General features: G+C 31.7%; 2 protein-coding genes and 1 long non-coding RNA gene across 9 annotated transcripts in view; 1 reads left to right on the top strand and 2 right to left on the bottom strand.

Moving 5' to 3' along the window:
* Positions 1-12348, bottom strand: part of LOC141451675 (transformation/transcription domain-associated protein-like) — a 52393-nt gene extending 40045 nt beyond the window's left edge. For 3 of the 5 annotated variants that reach the window (XM_074123176.1, XM_074123174.1, XM_074123177.1), the window contains exons 1-25: positions 12242-12348; positions 11819-12149; positions 9994-10104; positions 9699-9887; positions 9419-9622; positions 9169-9341; positions 8283-8518; positions 8003-8207; positions 7551-7730; positions 7368-7456; positions 7139-7293; positions 5879-6085; positions 5481-5794; positions 4725-4864; positions 4429-4595; positions 4205-4350; positions 3862-4006; positions 3418-3569; positions 3211-3305; positions 3016-3120; positions 2547-2716; positions 2247-2444; positions 1497-1679; positions 1205-1403; positions 110-399 (exon numbers count right to left, since the gene is read on the bottom strand). In XM_074123176.1, the coding sequence (XP_073979277.1) occupies positions 110-399; positions 1205-1403; positions 1497-1679; positions 2247-2444; positions 2547-2716; positions 3016-3120; positions 3211-3305; positions 3418-3569; positions 3862-4006; positions 4205-4350; positions 4429-4595; positions 4725-4864; positions 5481-5794; positions 5879-6085; positions 7139-7293; positions 7368-7456; positions 7551-7730; positions 8003-8207; positions 8283-8518; positions 9169-9341; positions 9419-9622; positions 9699-9887; positions 9994-10104; positions 11819-11962 (4197 nt within the window). In that variant the 5' untranslated portion in view covers positions 11963-12149; positions 12242-12348. Of the gene's footprint in view, positions 1-109; positions 400-1204; positions 1404-1496; positions 1680-2246; positions 2445-2546; positions 2717-3015; positions 3121-3210; positions 3306-3417; positions 3570-3861; positions 4007-4204; positions 4351-4428; positions 4596-4724; positions 4865-5480; positions 5795-5878; positions 6086-7138; positions 7294-7367; positions 7457-7550; positions 7731-8002; positions 8208-8282; positions 8519-9168; positions 9342-9418; positions 9623-9698; positions 9888-9993; positions 10105-11818 lie in introns of all 5 variants that reach the window. The other 2 variants (XM_074123178.1, XM_074123175.1) reach the window with 2 other exon arrangements.
* A 2578-nt stretch (positions 12349-14926) lies between these two features.
* On the top strand, positions 14927-17411 carry LOC141451673 (uncharacterized). 2 transcript variants are annotated; one of them, XR_012456991.1, is made up of 2 exons: positions 14927-15199; positions 16139-17411. It is a non-coding gene; the product is annotated as an uncharacterized lncRNA (long non-coding RNA). The 2 variants fall into 2 exon arrangements; XR_012456990.1 differs by having other exon boundaries at positions 14927-15975.
* On the bottom strand, positions 17107-19576 carry LOC141451672 (uncharacterized). 2 transcript variants are annotated; one of them, XM_074123172.1, is made up of 3 exons: positions 19442-19576; positions 18449-18618; positions 17107-17453 (listed from the first exon to the last, which is right to left on the bottom strand). In XM_074123172.1, exons 1-3 carry the CDS (start codon positions 19448-19450, stop codon positions 17249-17251), a joined length of 384 nt encoding a protein of 127 aa, XP_073979273.1. In that variant the 5' UTR covers positions 19451-19576; the 3' UTR covers positions 17107-17248. The 2 variants fall into 2 exon arrangements, with proteins under 2 accessions (XP_073979273.1, XP_073979274.1); XM_074123173.1 differs by lacking the exon at positions 19442-19576 and adding an exon at positions 18687-18844.
* Positions 19577-20377: the final 801 nt, after the last annotated feature.

Genomic DNA, 20377 nt, shown 5'->3' with positions numbered 1-20377 from the left:
TTCGATAAATGGAAGTGTATCCCATTCTACCAGCTCTCACCTCTCTTTCTAGAAGAACTTTTCTAATATCAAATACATGAGAAATGAAACACATACTTAAAACACTCACCGTATTCAAGTCCACCTGAGTGCCAGCAATAAATGTCTTCATACACTGAAAAGCGGCTTCCTGTAATTCTGGATTGGATTTCTCCAAAGACATGTGAAATGTGCTGAATATCTTTTCAGAACAGGCCGGCACATAATGGCAAGCGGCCAACGCTCTCATCGCTGCTTTTCTTACCGGTACCAGACTGCCGATGTTTTTATAGCATGGCATCTTTAGAAGGGCAGAATCTTGTGCTTCACACAATGACATCACTTCACGAAAGAATACTTTATGTTCCATAATGTTCAAATCTGTAATAAAAGTTACCAAAATAGCTGTTAAAAATGAGTAACTTTGTTATCTAAATTATTATTATTTTAAATTTGCTTTAATTCATATACAACTTTTCTATTTTCTATTATATTTTCTTGAAAATGACTTCAACGAGCATCCTTAAATTTTGAATGCATGACGTTCTCATCTTGGTCTACATTCTTTGTACATCGCCGATCCTGCATTAATATGTTATTGAGAAGTAATGAAATGTCGATGAAATGCTGAACTAGAAGAAAATTCCACAATGGGTGGTACCACTTAACTACAAAGATTTTTAATTTTTTAAATATTTTATTTTTTTAAATGACCCCTACATTTTTTTCTAACATCAAGAAACTTTAAAAAGCATTGCCAGATTGCTGAATTTTGAAATTCTGATGATACACAAAGCTACAAATATTTGAAACCTTGTGATGGCGCAAAAAATTCATTTTTGCGAGTTCTGGGAAAAATGTGAGTTATAATACAATAAAAATAAAATAATATTTTTATCTATTGAAGAAAATAGGAGAATTCATCTCGTACAATGGAGTGCTAATAATAAAAAACAGATCAAATTTTGAACCCATATATTAAGATGATGGAAAATTTTGAAGAAAATGAAATGCGTATTATAGGAACAATACGAAAAAGAACAGTAGAGTTTTAGGCTCACAGCAATATAGGTTACTATGAGATCCCATTTAAGGTAGTTTACTTGAAGACCCGTTGATGAGCGTATTCCTGTATATTACACAAACATTGCTTACATACCTACAGAATTAACAATGGAGATAATACCTATTGTAAACAGTCTTGGTGTCAGTGTAGTACAGAATGTATTTCCCTCCATCAAACCTATCTGAGCATTTGCAGCTTGATGTCTCAGTAGATGTTTCTTTGGTGGAATCATATCCGCTAGTACCCGCTTATGTGGTTCCATAACATCCACAACAGTTTTGTTCTGCGTTTCTGCAAATACTCTCAGCAAATGCATAGACTGCAAAAACAATTTTAAAAAATATATATATTTACATAGTAAAAGTAGTAAAGAAAATGAAGGCGATCAAAACATAGATCGGGTTGTGATTACCTGTTCTCTAATAAGGTCAGTAGGGCTGGTAACTTGTCTGGTTAATTCCAATGTGACAGCGTTTAAAGCTTCCTTCTGGATTTTAATCAAGTCCTTATCCTCACTTTTCTCTTGTAAAGGAGCACATAGCTTAACCATCTCTTCAAGGTTCGATTTTGCTTGATCTATAGCACCGCTAGAGACCTATTCAACCATCAATTCATCAATCAATGAAAACTGAGTTTTCTCGTATCTTCTTTTATTTAAAAAGAATTACAAATCTGATGTTAATCAATTTTTTAATGTACAATAATTTTTTTAATTTCTTTTTAATTCATGCCAAAATTTGAAATTAATAAATTTTATTGAAATTATGAATAACATATTTTCTTTTTGGCATGCCTAAACCTAAAGAAAACAGGTCATCGGATGGGCGCTGTTTTCCAGAACTACCCCAGAGTGAAAATGACGCACCAAAGAAAATCCTTAAAATTTTTTGCATTCTCATCTAATTTTTACTTTCAAAGAAGCAAAAACTCTTGTAGGGAAAACTCGTAACACAAAATTCTAATGTTTCAAAGATCTTTGGAAATCCTTGAAGAATCCTTAAAGATTTCTATTTCACTTCTGAATCCTCTTAAACGATTACTAAATCCTATCAAAAGAATAGATTGCCCATATTTGTGGCAAATTATGTGAAAATCTAAAAAATCGTAACAGGAAAAAATGAAGTAAATTTTTTATAAATACAGTTCCAAATTATAAATTTACCTCTCCATTTAAATCCATCATAACGAACAATTGCGCTTTTACGAATACATACAGATGTTGATATACCCATCTGAGTGACATAGATCGATATAGGAACATGATAGCCAGACAGCCGCCTAATTTCGTATACCAAGCTCGATCATAGCACAAAGAGCACATTCTTTCCGCTATATATTCCATTAGTGGTAGGCGGCAAGCCTAGAAATAGAATTGATTAATTGTCAACTATCAATTATTTTAATTTGATGAAGTTAATAGGTTTTTATTTTTATTTTTTTTAAATAATAAAGTGGAACTTGCCAATTCTACAGATCCGACAATCATTGAAGAAGTTTCCAAAATTAGACGAAGCGCTGTTTGCCCTGGCTTACACAATTCCTTTTCTTCATGTCCCATAATTGCAGCTAAAGCATCAATTAGCACTAGTGGATCTACTCCATCATTATTCTTTGGGCCAATAGGAAATGGTCCTGAAAAATCCGCAGGTTGGTCAAAAAAAATTCAGAAAACACTTCTAATTTTAGAGCGGATGAACACAAATAAGAAATATTTTTACTGATTCTACAGAGAACATGTTTCCCTTTACAGTGATTTTTAAACCAGCTAAAAATTTTCGCAAGAAATAATTATAAGACATGGCAAGCTCTTTCGAAGCGAAAGCGACACTGGAATCAAGAGAACACAATAACTGGACATTGCCAGAAACAAGAGAAAGCGAGAAAAAAAATCAAAAAAACTAGTTTTATTCAGAATAAAAATAAGTATTTACCCGTTTGTTGACATACTGCAACCATTGTGTAATGTTTCACTATAGTTTCAAACGTTGACTGAACTTCCGGCGTAAGATCTTTAATAATTACAGCAAGGAACATTCCTGTAAAAATGTACGAATTAGTGCTACAATTAAAACATCAAAAATACTTTAAAAACTTCGAGAAGGTAGTTATATATTTTTTGTTAATACCAGTTAGAGCATTGACGTGAACCGTATGAATCGGTTTATCTGGGATTCTAAATGATTGGTTCTGGGTAGGATATTGATCTGGTACCACTTTAAACCTGTACATTATTTTTAAGTAAATAAAATAATAAATAATATTTATACACTGAGATAAACAAAAAATAAAAAATATATTCATTAACATCAAGAAGAATAAAAAGTAATACTCACGCTGGATGTTTCAGAAGTTTCAAAACAGTTTCCTTATCATCATCAAGTTTCATGGAAGCTTCGAGATAATCTCTTATTATTTCCCAGGCTTTCCGACGATAGAATATATCAGCAGTACATGGTTTTAAAATCGATACGGCTGCATATATTATCTAAAAGGAAAAAAGCAAAATTGTAATCATTAAACATTTTAAAATTTTGCTTTCGACGATGTTTAAAGGATTTTAGTAAATAGGTTTTTCTTTAAATTTAAGTTTGTTTTTAAATTTATTTTTGTTATTCATACGTAGGAAATGCAAGACTGCTCTATTCAACCCCTCATATGTACAATATTTGAAAAAAAAATCTCTACCTTTCCTACTTTATCTGACTTTAATTATTGGAATGTTGAAATTACTAATTATAGAATATTATTTGCCCCTCATTGTTTTATTAATAAATTACCTTTTTCAACGGCAGTTGCACTGGCTTAGGTTGATCTAGAAACTGGATTACCAATGCAGGACTGGTAGAATCATGTGTGTGATATTGTAATTTTTGCGGTTCAATCATCATTTTCCTATTCCCTCCCCCAAATTTTCCAAGCACTCTATAAAAAAAATTGACTTGAAAACTCACAGGTTCATCTATTACAACAATTTTCAATACTAAAACTTTGTAAAAACCTCTTTTACACATGGGATTTCAAAACTTGATTTACGATCCAATCGAACATCAACAGGATATAACACTGTCTGTTAGGAAGGGATATTTTCTGATATTACATTCAAAAATTATTTCTACCAACCTGAATGCAACGTGCGCAACTTGATCAGTCGGATTTCTCAACGATTTCCACAAAGCTTGCATTAAATCCGCTCTAACTGGTTGTATGTGTTCATATAAAAAATCTGGTTGTAAATTGTCCACACATAATTCCAAAGTTCTTAATCCCTGATGAAATAAATAAAAGTAAAAAGAATTTGTAAAGATCTGAATTGATTGTTTGCTATTGATGGAGAGACTATGTACCTGAGAGATTAACGTATGAGATCCATTTAGAGCGGAAACAAGAGGGTCCATTAACATTGGCAGGTACGGTAGCAAAGAACTAAGTCTAACTGGCACTGTCAGACACAATTCTACAAACAGATCTTTCATATGTTGTTTATGCAGACCACTCTGCAAACTGTTCAGTCCTGTAGATTTTAATGTTATTTAAATAATTTGAAGATTTATTAATATGGTCATTAAGAAGTAGTTTATAACAAAACTGGATAAAATTAATTGAACATTACAATAACAATTACAATTACAATAACAAGTACCTTGTAACAAATTCGGCAAGAGCGGAAGAAACTCCTGATATAAAAGATCGTGATTTCCTCCTCCTATTGATCTGAACAGGGTTCTTAAAAGTAAAAAGTAATTATAGGGTTCTTTGGCAGTCATCGCTAATTCCATTGACCTAATTAAAATAAATAGTAAAACATACATTTTGGTTGGGTTGATTGTAATGTTGATATTTTAAGCAGAAATGTGAAGAAGTATAAATTTATTATCTTGAATTCAAGTTACAGATAGGAATATCGTAAAGACTACTTCTGTCTATCGGGAATACTACTTTTGTTGACAATCAACTAATAATTGTGACTTTATAACACTAGACACTTTTGAATTGAGAAAAAAAAGTCTTTAAAAATAGTTTAACAAAGACAATTGAAAAACAAGTAGAATTTCAGGCCCGACTTTCAAACTAAGGGTCAAAGACTTTTAAAACTAAGGGTTTTAGTCTTAAATGGTGAAAGAATAAAAAACTGTTTCAAAAATAAAAAAAATCAAATTAAAGAATTCATGAAAAATACAAAAAACGATTTCCGACAAGGGCGTGCATGTGTGTGTGATGAATAATTGTAACTGGGTCCTGATAAATTAATAACAACCACTGATAAATTAATCTTTAACGGGGATAAAAGTCCGTTACCGATCAGAAATAAGAAACAAGGGTTAAATGACGGATAAATCATGGATAGTTAAATTGCTAATTTGTCCTTAAGTAGAGCATGTATTTCTAATGAACATACCTGTTCACAATTTGATGTAAATGCGGTCGAAGCATGTGTTCATTTTCTGCAGCAAACAATGAAACACTGCCAAAAACTAATTTGAACAGTTTCAAATATAAATTACTTCTTTCCATATTGCCATTGCCCATCTCTTCCATTCTGCCTAGTAAATATTCAACTAACACTGTAGCGAAAATTGGTGATGTATCACAATTCGATAGGAAAGAATTACCAACAATTTGTAAGGCAAAATTAGTCGCAATTCGTTCTACCATATAATCAATAGTTGTGGAGAATATTTCACGAAATGTTTGGGCGTTCATAACTGAAAACTATTTAAACAAAAACATTGTAAATAATTATTAATTGAATAACTTACAAAAACAACAAATAATAGTAGAAATTAATAATCTTACAACTCCTGAGAAATGTTCTAGAACTTCTTTTTCCTCTTTAGTTCGTACAGTTTGTTGAGGTATGGCACGTTGTCCGTTAGCAGTCATGCCCAGGTTGCCGGCTGGAGTCATGCTCAGAGTATATATGTCCAACGCTTGTAAAGCCCACTTCACCAATCTTATAAATACTTCAGTCTCTTTTGGTTTAAATAACTGCAATTTCAAGGTCTGTAAGATGCGTATGTGGAGAAAAAAAGAACAAAAGAAAACAGATTTAGTCGAAAAAACACATGCTCAAGCGAATGCAAAGATTAAAAGAAACAAATTCCTAATCATTCAAATAAAATGAAAATAAACTAGAAACACTGAAATAATAACAGAGGAAGCAAGAAAAACATGGAAATTCAGGGATTCAAAGATCTACTTGCATGGGAGCAGCAGGATTTGCTATTCAGCCTCACCATATGATCCCCGTAGGATTCACAGTGCAACTACAAATAAAGCATCCGCACCACCAATTCTTCCGCTCCACACTTAGAAGATAGGCTCCTGCGTGAAGCTTGAAGACACAGTTTATCTTCTCCAATAAACATAGCCCTTTACAAGGTACTTCATTCCTTACTTTTTATTCTTTTTTTATAAAACTCTCTTAACTTTGTTCCACCCTTTATTAAAGTATGAAAGGCCACTGCTAGATTTTGCGATGCGTTTCCTTCTTGAAGCCTCAGTGGCAACTAGTAATAAGTCTTGCAGTCTTCCGAACGAAGTCTTGCTAGAAGGATCTTTTGGCGATTATTTGTTAATTCAACAATTTCGCCAGCCATTGACTTGGGGGTTTCTAATGGGCCAGAAAATTTGTCCTGAACACCCCAATGTTTTCTAATATAACCAAGTAAAATTTTTTGCATTTCATTAGCTTTCTTTAAATTAGTCCCTCGCCTGACAACTCATATAAAGCTTTAAAAGTTAATTATTTAGTTCAGAGCTTCATGCACTACTCACTTATTGTGATAAATTTCTTATTAAAAAAAAATAATAATAATAGTTTTTGATTGTTGAAAAGCCTTGTCACTTACGTATTTCGATTTCTTAGTTTGTTTGCTTTTATTTTTCATAAAATAAATATATTTCCACTAATGATCTCTTATAATACTTTTTTAACAGAAAAAGTAATAAACACAAAGAAACTACTCGAAGCACATTAGTTTAAAAAGAAATATCTAGCAAGAAAAAAAAGGCAGTAATTGAAAGGAAGCTTAATTAAATTAAAACAAAAATTACCTTAAAACGCCAGGTTATGGTTTTTACACCACATACTAAAGTCTTCACTAAACTTCTACAATCTGTGACGCTATAATTTGACGCTTGAAGTGCAGGAAAACCAAATTTACATTTTGTTGGTTCTCTATCTTCTGGTTTAGCTTGTGTATTTATATCTAAAGAGAATGAAATGTATGATCAAAGAAATTATTATTGCAAATATTTATGTTTAAACTGCTACTGTACTCACCAAGCGGTAGTGCTTCAGGCTCTTCTTTTTTAACCGGAAGTCCAACAGTGTGTACAGCCAGTGGTGGCTTTTGTAAATCACACTGTTTGCTACATCACAAATAATAACAATCAAATAAAAAAAATAAGAAGAATAAGAAGACCACAGAAATTACTGCAACATATACAAAAACCAACTACTTGCCTTTTGGCAACAAGCGATGGTAGCTGTAATTTTGCTATCGTTTTAAATTTTACAACAAACACCTCAAGCATTCGCATTAATAAATCTTGGCCGGTCTGGGCTTGAGCTGGATCTTTTTCACTTTGTTGGCGAATACAGTCCACAAGATTCAGCAACAGATTACACGAAATTGTTTGGATACTGCAGCGAAACAATAAAATAAAGATTATTATTTGATGAATGTTCAGCTGCTCACTTGTATTATTAAAATGAAAGTAAAGATCATAAAAACATTTCATTGACCCACTCAAAATGTCAATTTGAAAATATCATATCCGGAAGGTGAAGAGAAAAAAAGGAACAATTGTGAAGGTTCTTCTTAATTGCTTGGACAACCCCATAAAGGTGTTCTTCTTTTACTTTTTTAATAAAAAAAATGATACGATAAGATGTACTTAAAAATTAAAACTAACCTAGTAGGTAATGTTTCATCATGTACATTCTTAGAGAAAAGATGAACAGCCTTAACAAGGTCAGACATTGGCAACTGTTGCCTAACGTGATGCACTAAATTGGCAAGAGTACTGTATGCTAGAGGTCTTAAAGATTCATGGGTAGTCCAGCCACGTCCTAGCAATATCTCCTCATCGAAAAGACGTTCCATGTACGGCACAAACACTGTAAAACAAAAACGAATTTGACTAAACACATATTAAAGAGATAAAATTATAATCTAAAAGAAAAAAAACTGACTGAGCCTAAGGTCTGTGGCAAGAATATGTCTAGCAGCTATTAGCAACTCTTTCCGAAGATGTGTTACTTCCATCGGACACAAGGCTAACATGCCCAACATGCCTTCAACCATTTGTTGAGAATGTTTCCCGACAACTTCTTGGTATATTCGTATTATGTAGGCTAGAAAGGATAATGTCTTAATTTGCGCGCCCATAAAGTCTACGAAAACTTCTCGGTTGAATGATGGACTTAATCTGAAATCAAAGATAGAGAATAACAAATCTTACTATTGCAATTGAAACAAGAATAAATGAAAATATATTTCAAGAATGGCCAAAAAACTACGAACTCTTCAATTCTTTCCAATTTTTTTCTTAACATAATTTACTACTTTGAATTATTTTGAGGCTCAGAATATGCAAACAAAACATAAAATAAATAAATCATGGGTTTCAATGAGGTCTACTAATAAAAAAGATACTAGCGAAGAAAAGTGGCCCAAAACTCAACTATATTCCAGTTCTGTGAAAACCATTTTCAAAACAAAGTAATCATCCTCCAAAACTACCCCGAAAAATGAAGACTCGATTCAGTAAAGTCAAATCTGCTTTTTCTATTAACTTACAAAAGTTTATTTTCAAGCACCATGGTAACACCTAAACCAAAAATATATGAACATGCTGCAATTCCTTCTTTGGGTTATTTCACTGGCAACATATTCATTCGCAAAATAGCAAAACGTCCTTTTTCAAATTCAGGATACACAAATTTTGTTTTTCTGATGAAAATTCACATCAATGAAAATTTAATATAGAATTTTTAACCTCTCACTAGTGTAAGAGCAAGTTAATACAGAAAGAGTGGGATCTAAATATTAATAATTTCTTTGAAATATTGTTGTTACCTGTGTTGTTTCAACGGCTGTAGAGTAATTGTTTTTATAATTATTGGTATATAATCATTTACTTCTTGGTGTACATTTTCTTTGTAAAGTTCATACATTAATACTACAATAATTGGCAATTCTTGTAGGACTTTCAATGATAATACGCCTCTTGGAATTATATTGTATTGTAACTACAGAAAATATTGCAGAATTAAAGAAAAATTATAATATGGCAGTTTGGGAGAAAATTAAATAACTAAAAACTTACCGTTTCAGTAGTAGATATAGTACCATCTGGCATTTTTTTATCACTTTGAATTGAAGTTATTGTGTACATTTCGCCTAAAAGAGTTTCTAAATTCAATTCACTAAGATCTTTGACACGAATTTGTGTTTTTGGTTCAAAGATTTTATTCATATGTTCAGGCAAATCTTGGTATATAGTTCTGACGAATTGAAGAAAATGTTGTATCTGTACATTTAAACCAAAATTCAAATTAACAAAAAAAATGATTATAGGAATAAATAAAATTTTAAAATGTTATTACCTCACTATTATAAGGTGGACGATAATGTTTATGTAATTCAATGATAATTCGCAAACATACTAAAACGTTTTGTTCATTTTCACACTCCAACAGTTTAAAAGTTAATGTCAATATTGATTCAACGTATGGTTTCAGATATTTATTTGTCGGTAGCCTATATATCATTTCTAAAAGTAATTTGCGCACTTGCTGTAATAAAAAGTAGTCAAAATAATTATTCCTAAAGTGAATTCAGCAATGTTAATTAATAATTATATTGATAAATAGAATCTAATATCGATAGTAATTTACTTACATGTATGTTATATTCGGCAATGAAATGTGGATCACCTTCCTGTAATATTTTTATAAATATTTTGATAGCGTGATCCAAAAAAGAAGGATACTGAGGTGAGGCGAGAATTACCTGTAATAAAGTTTATATTTAAGAACTAACAAAACTAATTCTAGTAATTAGAATAAAAGTAACTAATAGTAATTAGAATAATAATTATTACACTCCAACAACTACGCCTATTTTAAGTACTCAACTGAAGTTCTCTATTATTTTATTTTCGTTAAGTCCAAATTTAAGTTTTCATTGCCGCAAAAACACTAATTTAATTCCAACAAGTTTAAAACATAAATTTTGACAGACGGTGTTTAATTTAATACAATTTTACCTCGCTTAAATACTACATTGAGTGTAAGAACTTAATGTACGGAATAGGGTACTTAGTGAACTATATTATATAAATATTTGAAGATTACTAGGGTTCAAATCATTAATTAATTCTAACAAAAAGTTTAAATGTAAGTAATAAATACGAAAATTAAACTATCTGATCGACGATTAATCAAGAACTGCTACTATCTAAACCATAGAGATTTAACAATTTTAAACTAAATTGTTTCATCAGTGCTATAAATTATTTTAGCGCAATGGAATGGAGTGCATGCTATGGTTCTGGACTCGAGTTCATTTGTTGTATTTTAATAAGTACTTTGAGTAGAGCTTAGACTGTATCGAATATTTCGATGAACTTTGAACACACTTCACTGCATTGAAAACTAAAGCTTAAAATTTGAATTTAGCCTGAATTAAACAAAACGTGACACTGACACTACTCAAATTGTATTAAAACTTATATTGCACATAGTCAAAATTGTCTCTATTATTCAAAGTTTTGTGTTTTCCAAACATCTATTTTGCCGATGGAATATAAATAATTTCTTAACTCAAAAGCCTAGTTTAAGAAGAATTTAAGAGTTCAACCAGAATGTTAAAAGAGAAGAGATTTGTCGTACAAGCACGCAAATACAACGCCGATATTTAAAAATCTCTAATGTGATGATTCCTACTGTCCTCCAATCTACTAAGGTGTAATGACAATTGAACCACAAGAACTCTATTTGGAACCTCTATTGTTTTAACATTAACTTGACTTAGAATTCACAGCTCAATAAAGTTTTTAGATTTCTAGAAATGATTTGAATCGTGGAAAGTAGCCTCGTTGATACAATGATTAAAAATTTACTTCAATATCAGAATGATTGTATTTCAAAGTTCAAAGTACGGCCAGATTTACAAAACGGAAGTAATACTCTTTTTTAAGTTTTTTAATTTTAAACTATAATTGAAACAATATTTTTTGAAAGATATTTATTTTTAACGATCAACCCTTGTACAACTGTCCTGCCGGACAGTTTTAATTAAGCCTAGCCAATTTGACGATACAATAAAAGAAACTTTTTTTCTTTTACCACCCGATCTTTTGAAATTAATTGTCCGGTTACATCTAAAGAAAGTAAAACCGCAACAGGACCGAGCACTACTCTTTGAAGAACCCCTTTACTTCCATTGAGCCTTATATCAACGACTAATTAATTACAATATAATTCTTCTGATAAATATCAATTAACAAATAATTTCTGGGTAAAGACAGTTTAACACTAACATATCCGCTGTCTGCTTTTGTAATTCACAATATCTAATTTGAAAGAATGTCTTTAGTAATAACTACATGAACAAACGCAAAGCAGCAATTATTATAATCTTCCTTCATTAATCTCAAAATTGAAGGGATAGAACCACTTGTAGCTGAACATTTTTCCAATTAAAGTAATAAAGATTAAATTACCTCAAAATTTTCACTTAATTCCTGAGCAGCTTGTAGTTTACTTTCATCTTTTGCCCCTGGATCACCTAACATAGTCACATAAGACCGATAGGTATTCAATTGGGTTTGAGTATCCATTGATGTTCCTGGTATAGGAGGCGGCATTTTGAAATATCACCGAATTTGTACTTATTTAAGAACTAAATATTTATCATTTATAAATAGAATGAATCATCCCAAATAATGAAACAATGATTGATTGTCCATTCAAAAGTTGTCTAAAGTTTTGCCGTTTATACCACTTAAAATTGAAACTTCTGTTGTGTACATTGAGTCGCTCCAAAAACATAACCTGGCAATGAGAAAAAAGAGAGAGAAACTACAGTTAAATTATAAAACTAAATAATTTACTTAAATTATTTTTTTTAAAACAATGCGATTTACGGTGAATTCTAGCAATAGTTGCCCCTCTAGCGTCCAACAAAAAGTTCAAAAACAAAAGTACGAGTAAATCCTCACGTATCCCATCAGTTAATGCAGGTTAGAAAAAAAGCATTGTAATCGATAGATATAGTCGACGCTCTATCGATGGTTTCCGATTACTAATTATCGAAAAGTAAAATTATTAACTGATTGATTTTTTTTTCTTACAAGCAATATTTAATTGTGTAATTTATTAATGATTATCGAATCAATAGATTAGAAGAAAAATTGCAATCTTTTCATTTTAAATATTGACTCAATTCAACGCAGTATCTTGATCTAATCAATGAATTTAATTATTTCTAAGGGCGCAATCTTAGATGAAGAATGATAATGATACTGATACTCTCACTACATTCAAATGAATCAGGCTATTTTCAGGACTAAACCATCAAAGTGATTAAGCGAAGTACATAACTTTTGAAGTATTTACACCAATAATATACTACTGCCGGCAATCAACCTAAAGATAATAGCAAAAAAAAAAAATCAATCAATTCTAGAGCACTTCTAACCATAATAAAAATCTTAGGCTTTTGTTACTATTTGTGAAAGGGATTGGAGGGACTTACACTATTGTTCAGACAAGAGGTGAGCGAGTATCGGAACGTAGGACAGACATGAGGAAGAAGTCTGTAGGGCTGGGTGTCTGTCTGGTTAAGTCGGGAGATTAAACCTCATTACCGCCATGATTTCTGAATATTTACGGAACGCTTTGAACATTACTTCGTATCAAGTAAGAGCTGAAAATGTAGATAAATAGTTGAAAGTTTACATCGTAGAATATTATTCACAACATAAAATTGAAACATGAAACATATGTACCTTGTAACAGCATTTTCAAGTTGACACTTTCATCATTAGCGAAAATCTATTGTTGGAGCTCTGCTTTCCGAACGATTTGCATCTATTCCTTTACCTTAACAGTGAATTGTGATGAGACCTTTATATTTCAAAATAAAAAAAGGAAAAACAACAGAATTCTTAAGTTATTTCAACATAATATTTATCAATTTCAGACTAACTACGAAACATGTACGTGGGAATCCAATGGTGGAACGAGTTGTTCAAATCCTTAATTAAAAAAAAGTGATTCCACCCAAAAAATTAAAGCAAATTAAAATGAAAATAATTAATACCTAATTACTTAGATGTTACGCTAAAAAAAATATTTTTAAGTGACTTAAATATAATTCTTTTCCAGCACAAATGAAAGAAGTATAATTCTGTATAATTTTGTTTAAATTCGCATTCCCCCATATGAAATCAACTCTAACTTAAACATTTTTAAAGTATTAGGAATGCACTAAGTGTGCAGAACCCTTTAATAATTACTTGGTTTCATTAATTTTTGAAAAACATTTTATGATTTAACATTTTGAATAACACGTATACCCAAAAATTGTATCGCCCTGCCAGAGTAAAGTGTATTTAGTGTTGGGAACATTGATATAGTAGAAATAATAAATCATTTTGAGCCAAATTAAACCTTTTTAAAGAAGATTGAATACAGAATGGTTTAATTTGGTTGCAACGTACTTGAACTATTTGATAAAAATGTTCCAATTTCTGCAGTCTTATACAAGGTATGAATTGAGTTAAAATATTAATGTAGCATTCTTTATAAATTTCCTGTATTTTCCTTCATGAGCACTTTGCCGGCTTAAGCCCTGTAATGCTCAGCTTTCATGTGATTACCTCTACGGTCCTTTTTTACCTCTAGCAGTGTGTCGGTAAATATTAATGGTTCTCATCCATTCCAATCTGAAGAATAAAGAAGCCAAGGAAATCTACCTACCACTTCTCCACTAAGAGAAAGTTAATTTATCAGAAAAAAGGTTATACTTAAAGTTGTGAAAGAACTTATAAAATAATAGTTAAGACTACCTGAAAAACCGTCTATACTCTAAATATCAATGTTGCTCTAAATGTTGACAATATCTGGTCAGTGCTGCTGACTTGTGGCCAATTAATGAATTAAATGTTTCAGTCTCATATGGCATATGCTTTTTATAGCTACAGATTTAATTATGTACCTTTAAATGTAATTTTTAAATATTTTTTTTTTATGTCTATTTTACTTTTTTTTTTACCAAAGAAACATGAAAATAATCCTTATACCACGCGGAAATGTTTACTCTGAAAATAATTTTGATAAAAATTTATTTGTAAGAAACTGGATCTGATTTAAAAAAATCTTTTTTGTAATGAACTTGCGATTTTATAAAATTTATTCAAAAATTATGTTTAAATTATTTAGATTTTTTTTTCAATAATATATTTCTTGCAAGATGTTTCCCTAACTCAATTAAATGAAAATATAGTTTTCGAACATGATAAAATTAAATAAAATAATAAAATTGTTTTTGATAATCAATAAAACAAACTCATTCTCCAGTGTTTCAACTTAATTTAATTCTTTGGAAAATAAGATAACCCAGCCCAATTAATTATTTCAGATATATATTGCAATTGGCTGAAGGCGATTTCTTAGTTAGTTTAATATTTTCACATTAAAAATGTATTAAGATTTTATTAATTAAAAACGATTTAATTCAATTAAACCCTTCTAGAAAGAATAAATACTTTTAAATATCGTTAATCCATCATCTGATGCCCAGCTTTTAAATTAACAAGTACGTTTTATCAGACTAGGCACAGATGAGAACAATCTTTTGGCAAACAAATTGTATAATATAGAAATGTTGAAATATGTTGTACTATATTCATTAAGTCACTATTTTTCAGTCAACCTAAACAGCGACCTTAAATACCTATTTTATTTGATGCCCTCTCATCTAATCCGAAATAGAAGACTTCCAAGGGAAGAAGTGGTGATTAGATTACGAAAGAGTCCGTTTGGCCTCCAACGAAAAGGAAGCAACTGACATTAGCTCTGCTAATTTTAAGAACAACAAGGTAAAGACAAGCAAATTCGAAGGCCTTCTGATCCTAGTCTCACATTTCCGAGTTGGCAGCTCTGCTTCTAGTCCCATCCTGAGATGTTTCCCTAATTGAGGCTCTCTGACTAAGATGAAAAAAATGAGGAAAGAAAGGAAAATAAAGCAAAGTAATGCTTATTATTTCAGGCAGGCTTTACTTGTAACCACATGTACATGTATTAGGTGTCATTCATATAAATTTCTTTTTATTACATTGAATGAAATTCAAGGCCAAGACCGGTAATCGAAACCGGAGAGAGTAGTTACTTCCGGACATCTGTCTTATCCAGTAGTATTATCCAGTTTGTAAGTCTTGCTGCGGATTATTGTCTTGTAAAAATCAGCGAACATTTGTTTGATTAGGTCAGAAATGCATGCATTACTTTTTACTTTACGTTAATATACAAGTGAAATCCTAAGTAAAATTTGATTAAGCCACGCCAACAAAAGAAGCTTCTCCAATATTGACGATAGAACAAATTAAATTATTAAAAGTAATACTTAAATATCGTTTATGATAGCAGTAATCTTGGGAAAGTGCTTAAATTACTAATTGATTGCAATATTGCTTAGCAAATGTGGCGACTGGGTAAAAAGGGACTTCGTCATAGGCAAAGCATCTCTGAATGCATCCCTGAATGGATTACTGACTAAGTGAAAGATTCATTAACGAGAAGGGCCCCATATTATGTCTAATATCGCACAACAGAACCTAGTTATGTCCTGCACATCCTTTATTCAATACATTTTAAAGTAAGTGCCCTTATATGTAATCGCATCCTACTCTAGATACTCCTTAGATACTCTAGATATTCCCTTAATATAAAAGCCCTATTACCTTCAACCTTTTATTAAATTTCTTTGAAAAAAGTAAACTACAAAAAAATAAAAATAAACCTTGTTTTTCAATTTACAGTTTCTGACAATTTTATGGCGAACAAACTTTCACACAGATCTTCCAATACAGAACAGCCCTGGATGTTACAACTAGGCTGGATCTTCTTCTATTCACACACTGCTAAAAAGAAAAGAAAAATAAGGAAATGCGAGCTGGTTTGGCCAGAGAAATGGGTTTTCCGTTAATAAGAACAACAATACAGAACAGCCCTTGATGCTACAACTAGGGTGGATTTTTTTTTATTCACTCACTGCTAAATAAAAGGAAAAGTAAGGAAATAAGAGCTAGTTTGGCCAGGAAGAAGGTGTTTTCCGATACCGAGAATAACTATGCAGACCAGCAAAAGATGTGACAACTAATGTGGATATTTTTCTATAAACTCATTTCTAAAAATGAAGGAAATTTGAGCTAGTTAGGTCAATGAAAAAAGTTTTTTCCGAAAATGGAAACTACAATACTGTACCGTTCCGTACATGATGTTACAACTAGGGTGAAATCTTTTCACGTTTTACTATAATTTCCTTATTTCTACTTCTAGCGTTTCATTCTTACGTCAGGGCTTTAACATACACATTAGGTCGGCTAGTTTTGGATGTAGTAGTTCAGATAAATGAAGAAAACATAGAAATCTTTCCTTGTGTTACTGTAATTTCCTTATTTTCTACTTCTGGCGTTTCATTCTTATGCCAGGGCTACTCACACACATTAGGTCGGCTAGTTTTGAATTAGTAGTTATGTTAATATAAATGAAGAAAACAGAAATTTTTCCTTGTGTTACTATAATTTCCTTATTTTCTACTTCTAGCATTTCATTCTTATGTCACAGCTATAACATACACATTAGGCTGGCTAGTTTTGGAGGTAATGGTTCAGATAAATGAAGAAATCTTTGTCGTGACCACCATACGCTAAATTTAACTCATGAGTCTTTTCACATGTCTTATGTTACACAGGTTTTTCACAAAATAAAATGAATTAAACATTAATTATCCGAATGTGGGTAACTTTATTTCATAAGCGAAGCGAAATTATGTTTTATTGTTCCGTGATGCTTCAGGTTTTAAATGTCTGAATGAAAATCTTCATGGAAAAAGAAATGCCCGGACTGAGTTATCGTCCTTCCATTCTTCAGGCATCCTCCTTAGCTGCCACTTCCTCCCTTTCTTTTTCATCCTCTCCTTCTTTTCTCTCTTCAACTTCCGCTTCCCCACCTTCTTTGTTCTCCTCTTCTCCTTCTGCCTTTTCACCTTCGTCTCCTGTTTCCTCTTTTGTTGAAGCTTCATCCCCTTTCTTTTCCCCTTCTTCCTCTTCTTTTATTCTTGTCAGAAAATAACTGCAAAAATAACATAATTGTAATAATAAGGCAAATAAATACTTCGTACATCATTCAAGAAGCACAAGGCTTTCTAAGACACCAAAAGTAAAAAGTGCACACACCTAATAAAGGCAAACCGACTCCATTACCCGGAGTTAAACCCACCTTTTCCAATGAACTTCTCCAATCAACATTTTGGGCAACCGCCACGCTTAACCATAAAATGATCACTGCAAACGCTAAAGACGTTCATCCTTGTCAAAAGAAACTTCTTCCTGTTTGTTGTGAACATTATAAAGTCAATTTCGTGGTGAAGTCACAAGATTAGCTTTTCTACAAGAATAGCATAAAACTTCAGCAATGAAGGCATGCTATTTACATCAATTTCCTCCTTCTATGTTAACAATCACAGCTTACTGATAGCAATAAATATTTTAAACTAAAATAAAGCTTTTTTATACAATAATATGTATTGTAAACAACACATTCATAGACGACCTGGGGAGTGTAGGGATCTAAAACCACTTCAAAATTTTATGAAAAATAACTGCTATTCAATTTCAACCTATAAAATTTTTAAATGTATCTAGACTAAAGGAAATTCCAGCTCTAAGACAAGAAACAATGGTTTAACTCTTCTATATCTGAATAAAAACATTCTATCTGTAGTCGGCATTCCATAATTCTTCAATCAAAATATTTTATGTAAGTTTAGATTCCGCGGAGTCAGCCTATTCCACAGCTATCCCAGGATTTGTTGTAGACCCTCAAAATGAAGCTCCTCTCTAGTCTTAGACGCTGGAATCTAGAGCTTGGATGAACCTTGAAAGTACGAAGTAAGTGTCGAATACAAAGCCTTACACGTACTTCACTCTGATAGGAAATACTATCAGAATGCCAGCTACATAGAGAATGCTACATCTAATGATGATCAGTAATGCTCCGTCTAGTGGTGTGTTGACGTGGCTTAATTTAAAAGAATAGATAGTAAATAAAGTAACAAGAGAACTGACCTGTCAACTTCCTCCTCTCTACTCTCCAGACAAGGATGTCCATAAACACAAGGGTGCCTCTTCACCTCCAGCGGGATTGGATCTGGTTGTTTAATCGAATCAAACTTTACAAATTTAATCATAATGTAGGTAGAAATCAATCCCAAACCAAGTAAATCCACTCCGTAAGTCTGTTGAAAATAAGAATAATAATAAAATTTTATGTTTTCAAGTAATATAACCATTGCAAGGGTGTGACCTTATCACAGATGTCTGTTGAATTAAAGAAATATTGAATGAAAGAAACTCTAATGTAAAACCCGCAAGATTTTTCTAAATGTAAACTCTCCAAACGTAAATTTTCTTAATACTCCCTTTATTAAAGCAGTGCAAAAAGCGCCACCTTCAATTTCTCTCTTATAATCACTCAAAAAAACAGCTGGTTTTGCAAAATTATTTTAAATTAATATTATAGATCAACTTAATTTAGTGGGATAGGTTACGCAAAATTGATGACATTGTCTAATTTAATATATGACCAGGTTTTATTGTCTACTTCATGAACACATGCTCACAAATTATAAAAGCACTCTGTAGCGTGACACGTAATGAAGAGAGGATCCAGCACAAAAACAAGGAATGTTCTGGATAGTAATTGAACAAGACTGCTCCCTCCTAAACCCCATCCAAAGAACAAAACCCGGTAGTAATGGTGGTCCACCGACTATCATAACGGTAGATGTGTAGTGCCCCATTACATTTTTTAAAAAACAGTGAAACCAACCATGCAGAGAGGTATTGCCGAGAAATTGACGAAAAATGCCAAAAATCACGCTAACGCTGGCAATGGTCAATAGTTGGGGTACGATCATCTGAAGTGACAGAATGGAGATATATGTATCTACTTCTGTTCTTGTTATGAAAGAAGTAGAGCGTTGTTCCCTTTAATATTGAAAACTTTCTTGTGGCAGCCCTTATACTGATATTTAGTGAAATTAAATGTAAATTATTTACCTGGGGCATTTTATGCCTTCAATTAGAAGGATATTTGGTGAAAATCAATTTGAAAATCTACTATATAATTTTCGGAAATGATACATCTTGCTGGTATGAAACATGTAACTAAGGAAACTATAATCTATAATATTAAAAAAATCTGATAGCAGGATTCAAATTAAATAATTAATTAAATTAATACATTACCAGCCTTGGACAAGTTTCTTATTCTGGGATCGAAGATTTTAAAAATGGTAGAGATGTTTTTTTGATTAAATTTGCACCAACCTTAGGAGATGTTATTTTGTAAAAATCATTTCATAAATAACACAGATTTCTTTTATCAAGATTACAATTGTAACAATCCAACATTAAACTACCTAAATATTTATGCAATTCCCCAAGTAAAATGTACATTTTAAAGCGGTGTCTCTTCAGAAAGTTTCTCGATATAAAAATAGGCTTCTTATTTGAAAGTTTGTTATTAAATATTACTTAAGTAAATATTAATCAGGTTTAAAATACGTATTCTGTTTCAAGACTGCAATTAACTTGCCATATTCCTAGAGTTGTGAAGTGATAAATAAATATTCTAATGATTAAGGCCGCTGAGTCTCTCTCTCCAGTGCTTATTACAGAAGTAAAGTAATGCCTTTTTTTCCAGCATGATTTAGGCCCCACATCCGAACAGGTGTCTACCTTACTTAACTTGAATTTCTCTTGTAATTACATAAACAAAAGTCAACGCAAAAATCGGGAATCGAACTCAGTACAAATATAAAGTTTACCTCAGCTATCGTGTCGTCCATTGTCTGTAGCTTAGAGGCATTTGTTATTTCTCCTTCCTGATGTCCTTGATCCTGACTTTAAGCAACATGGAATTTCAATGAAACATTAGAATAAATGAAGATTGAATTCAGTGATACCTAATTTGTTTTGCGGACGGTTAAAAGA

Source organism: Rhodnius prolixus, unplaced genomic scaffold (genome assembly GCF_049639745.1).
Source record: "Rhodnius prolixus isolate KJV_2025 unplaced genomic scaffold, Rpr scaffold_14, whole genome shotgun sequence".
Taxonomy (NCBI): Eukaryota; Metazoa; Arthropoda; class Insecta; order Hemiptera; family Reduviidae; genus Rhodnius; species Rhodnius prolixus.
Note: the sequence above shows the minus strand (reverse complement) of the source record. Positions and strands in the feature narration are given on the sequence as shown.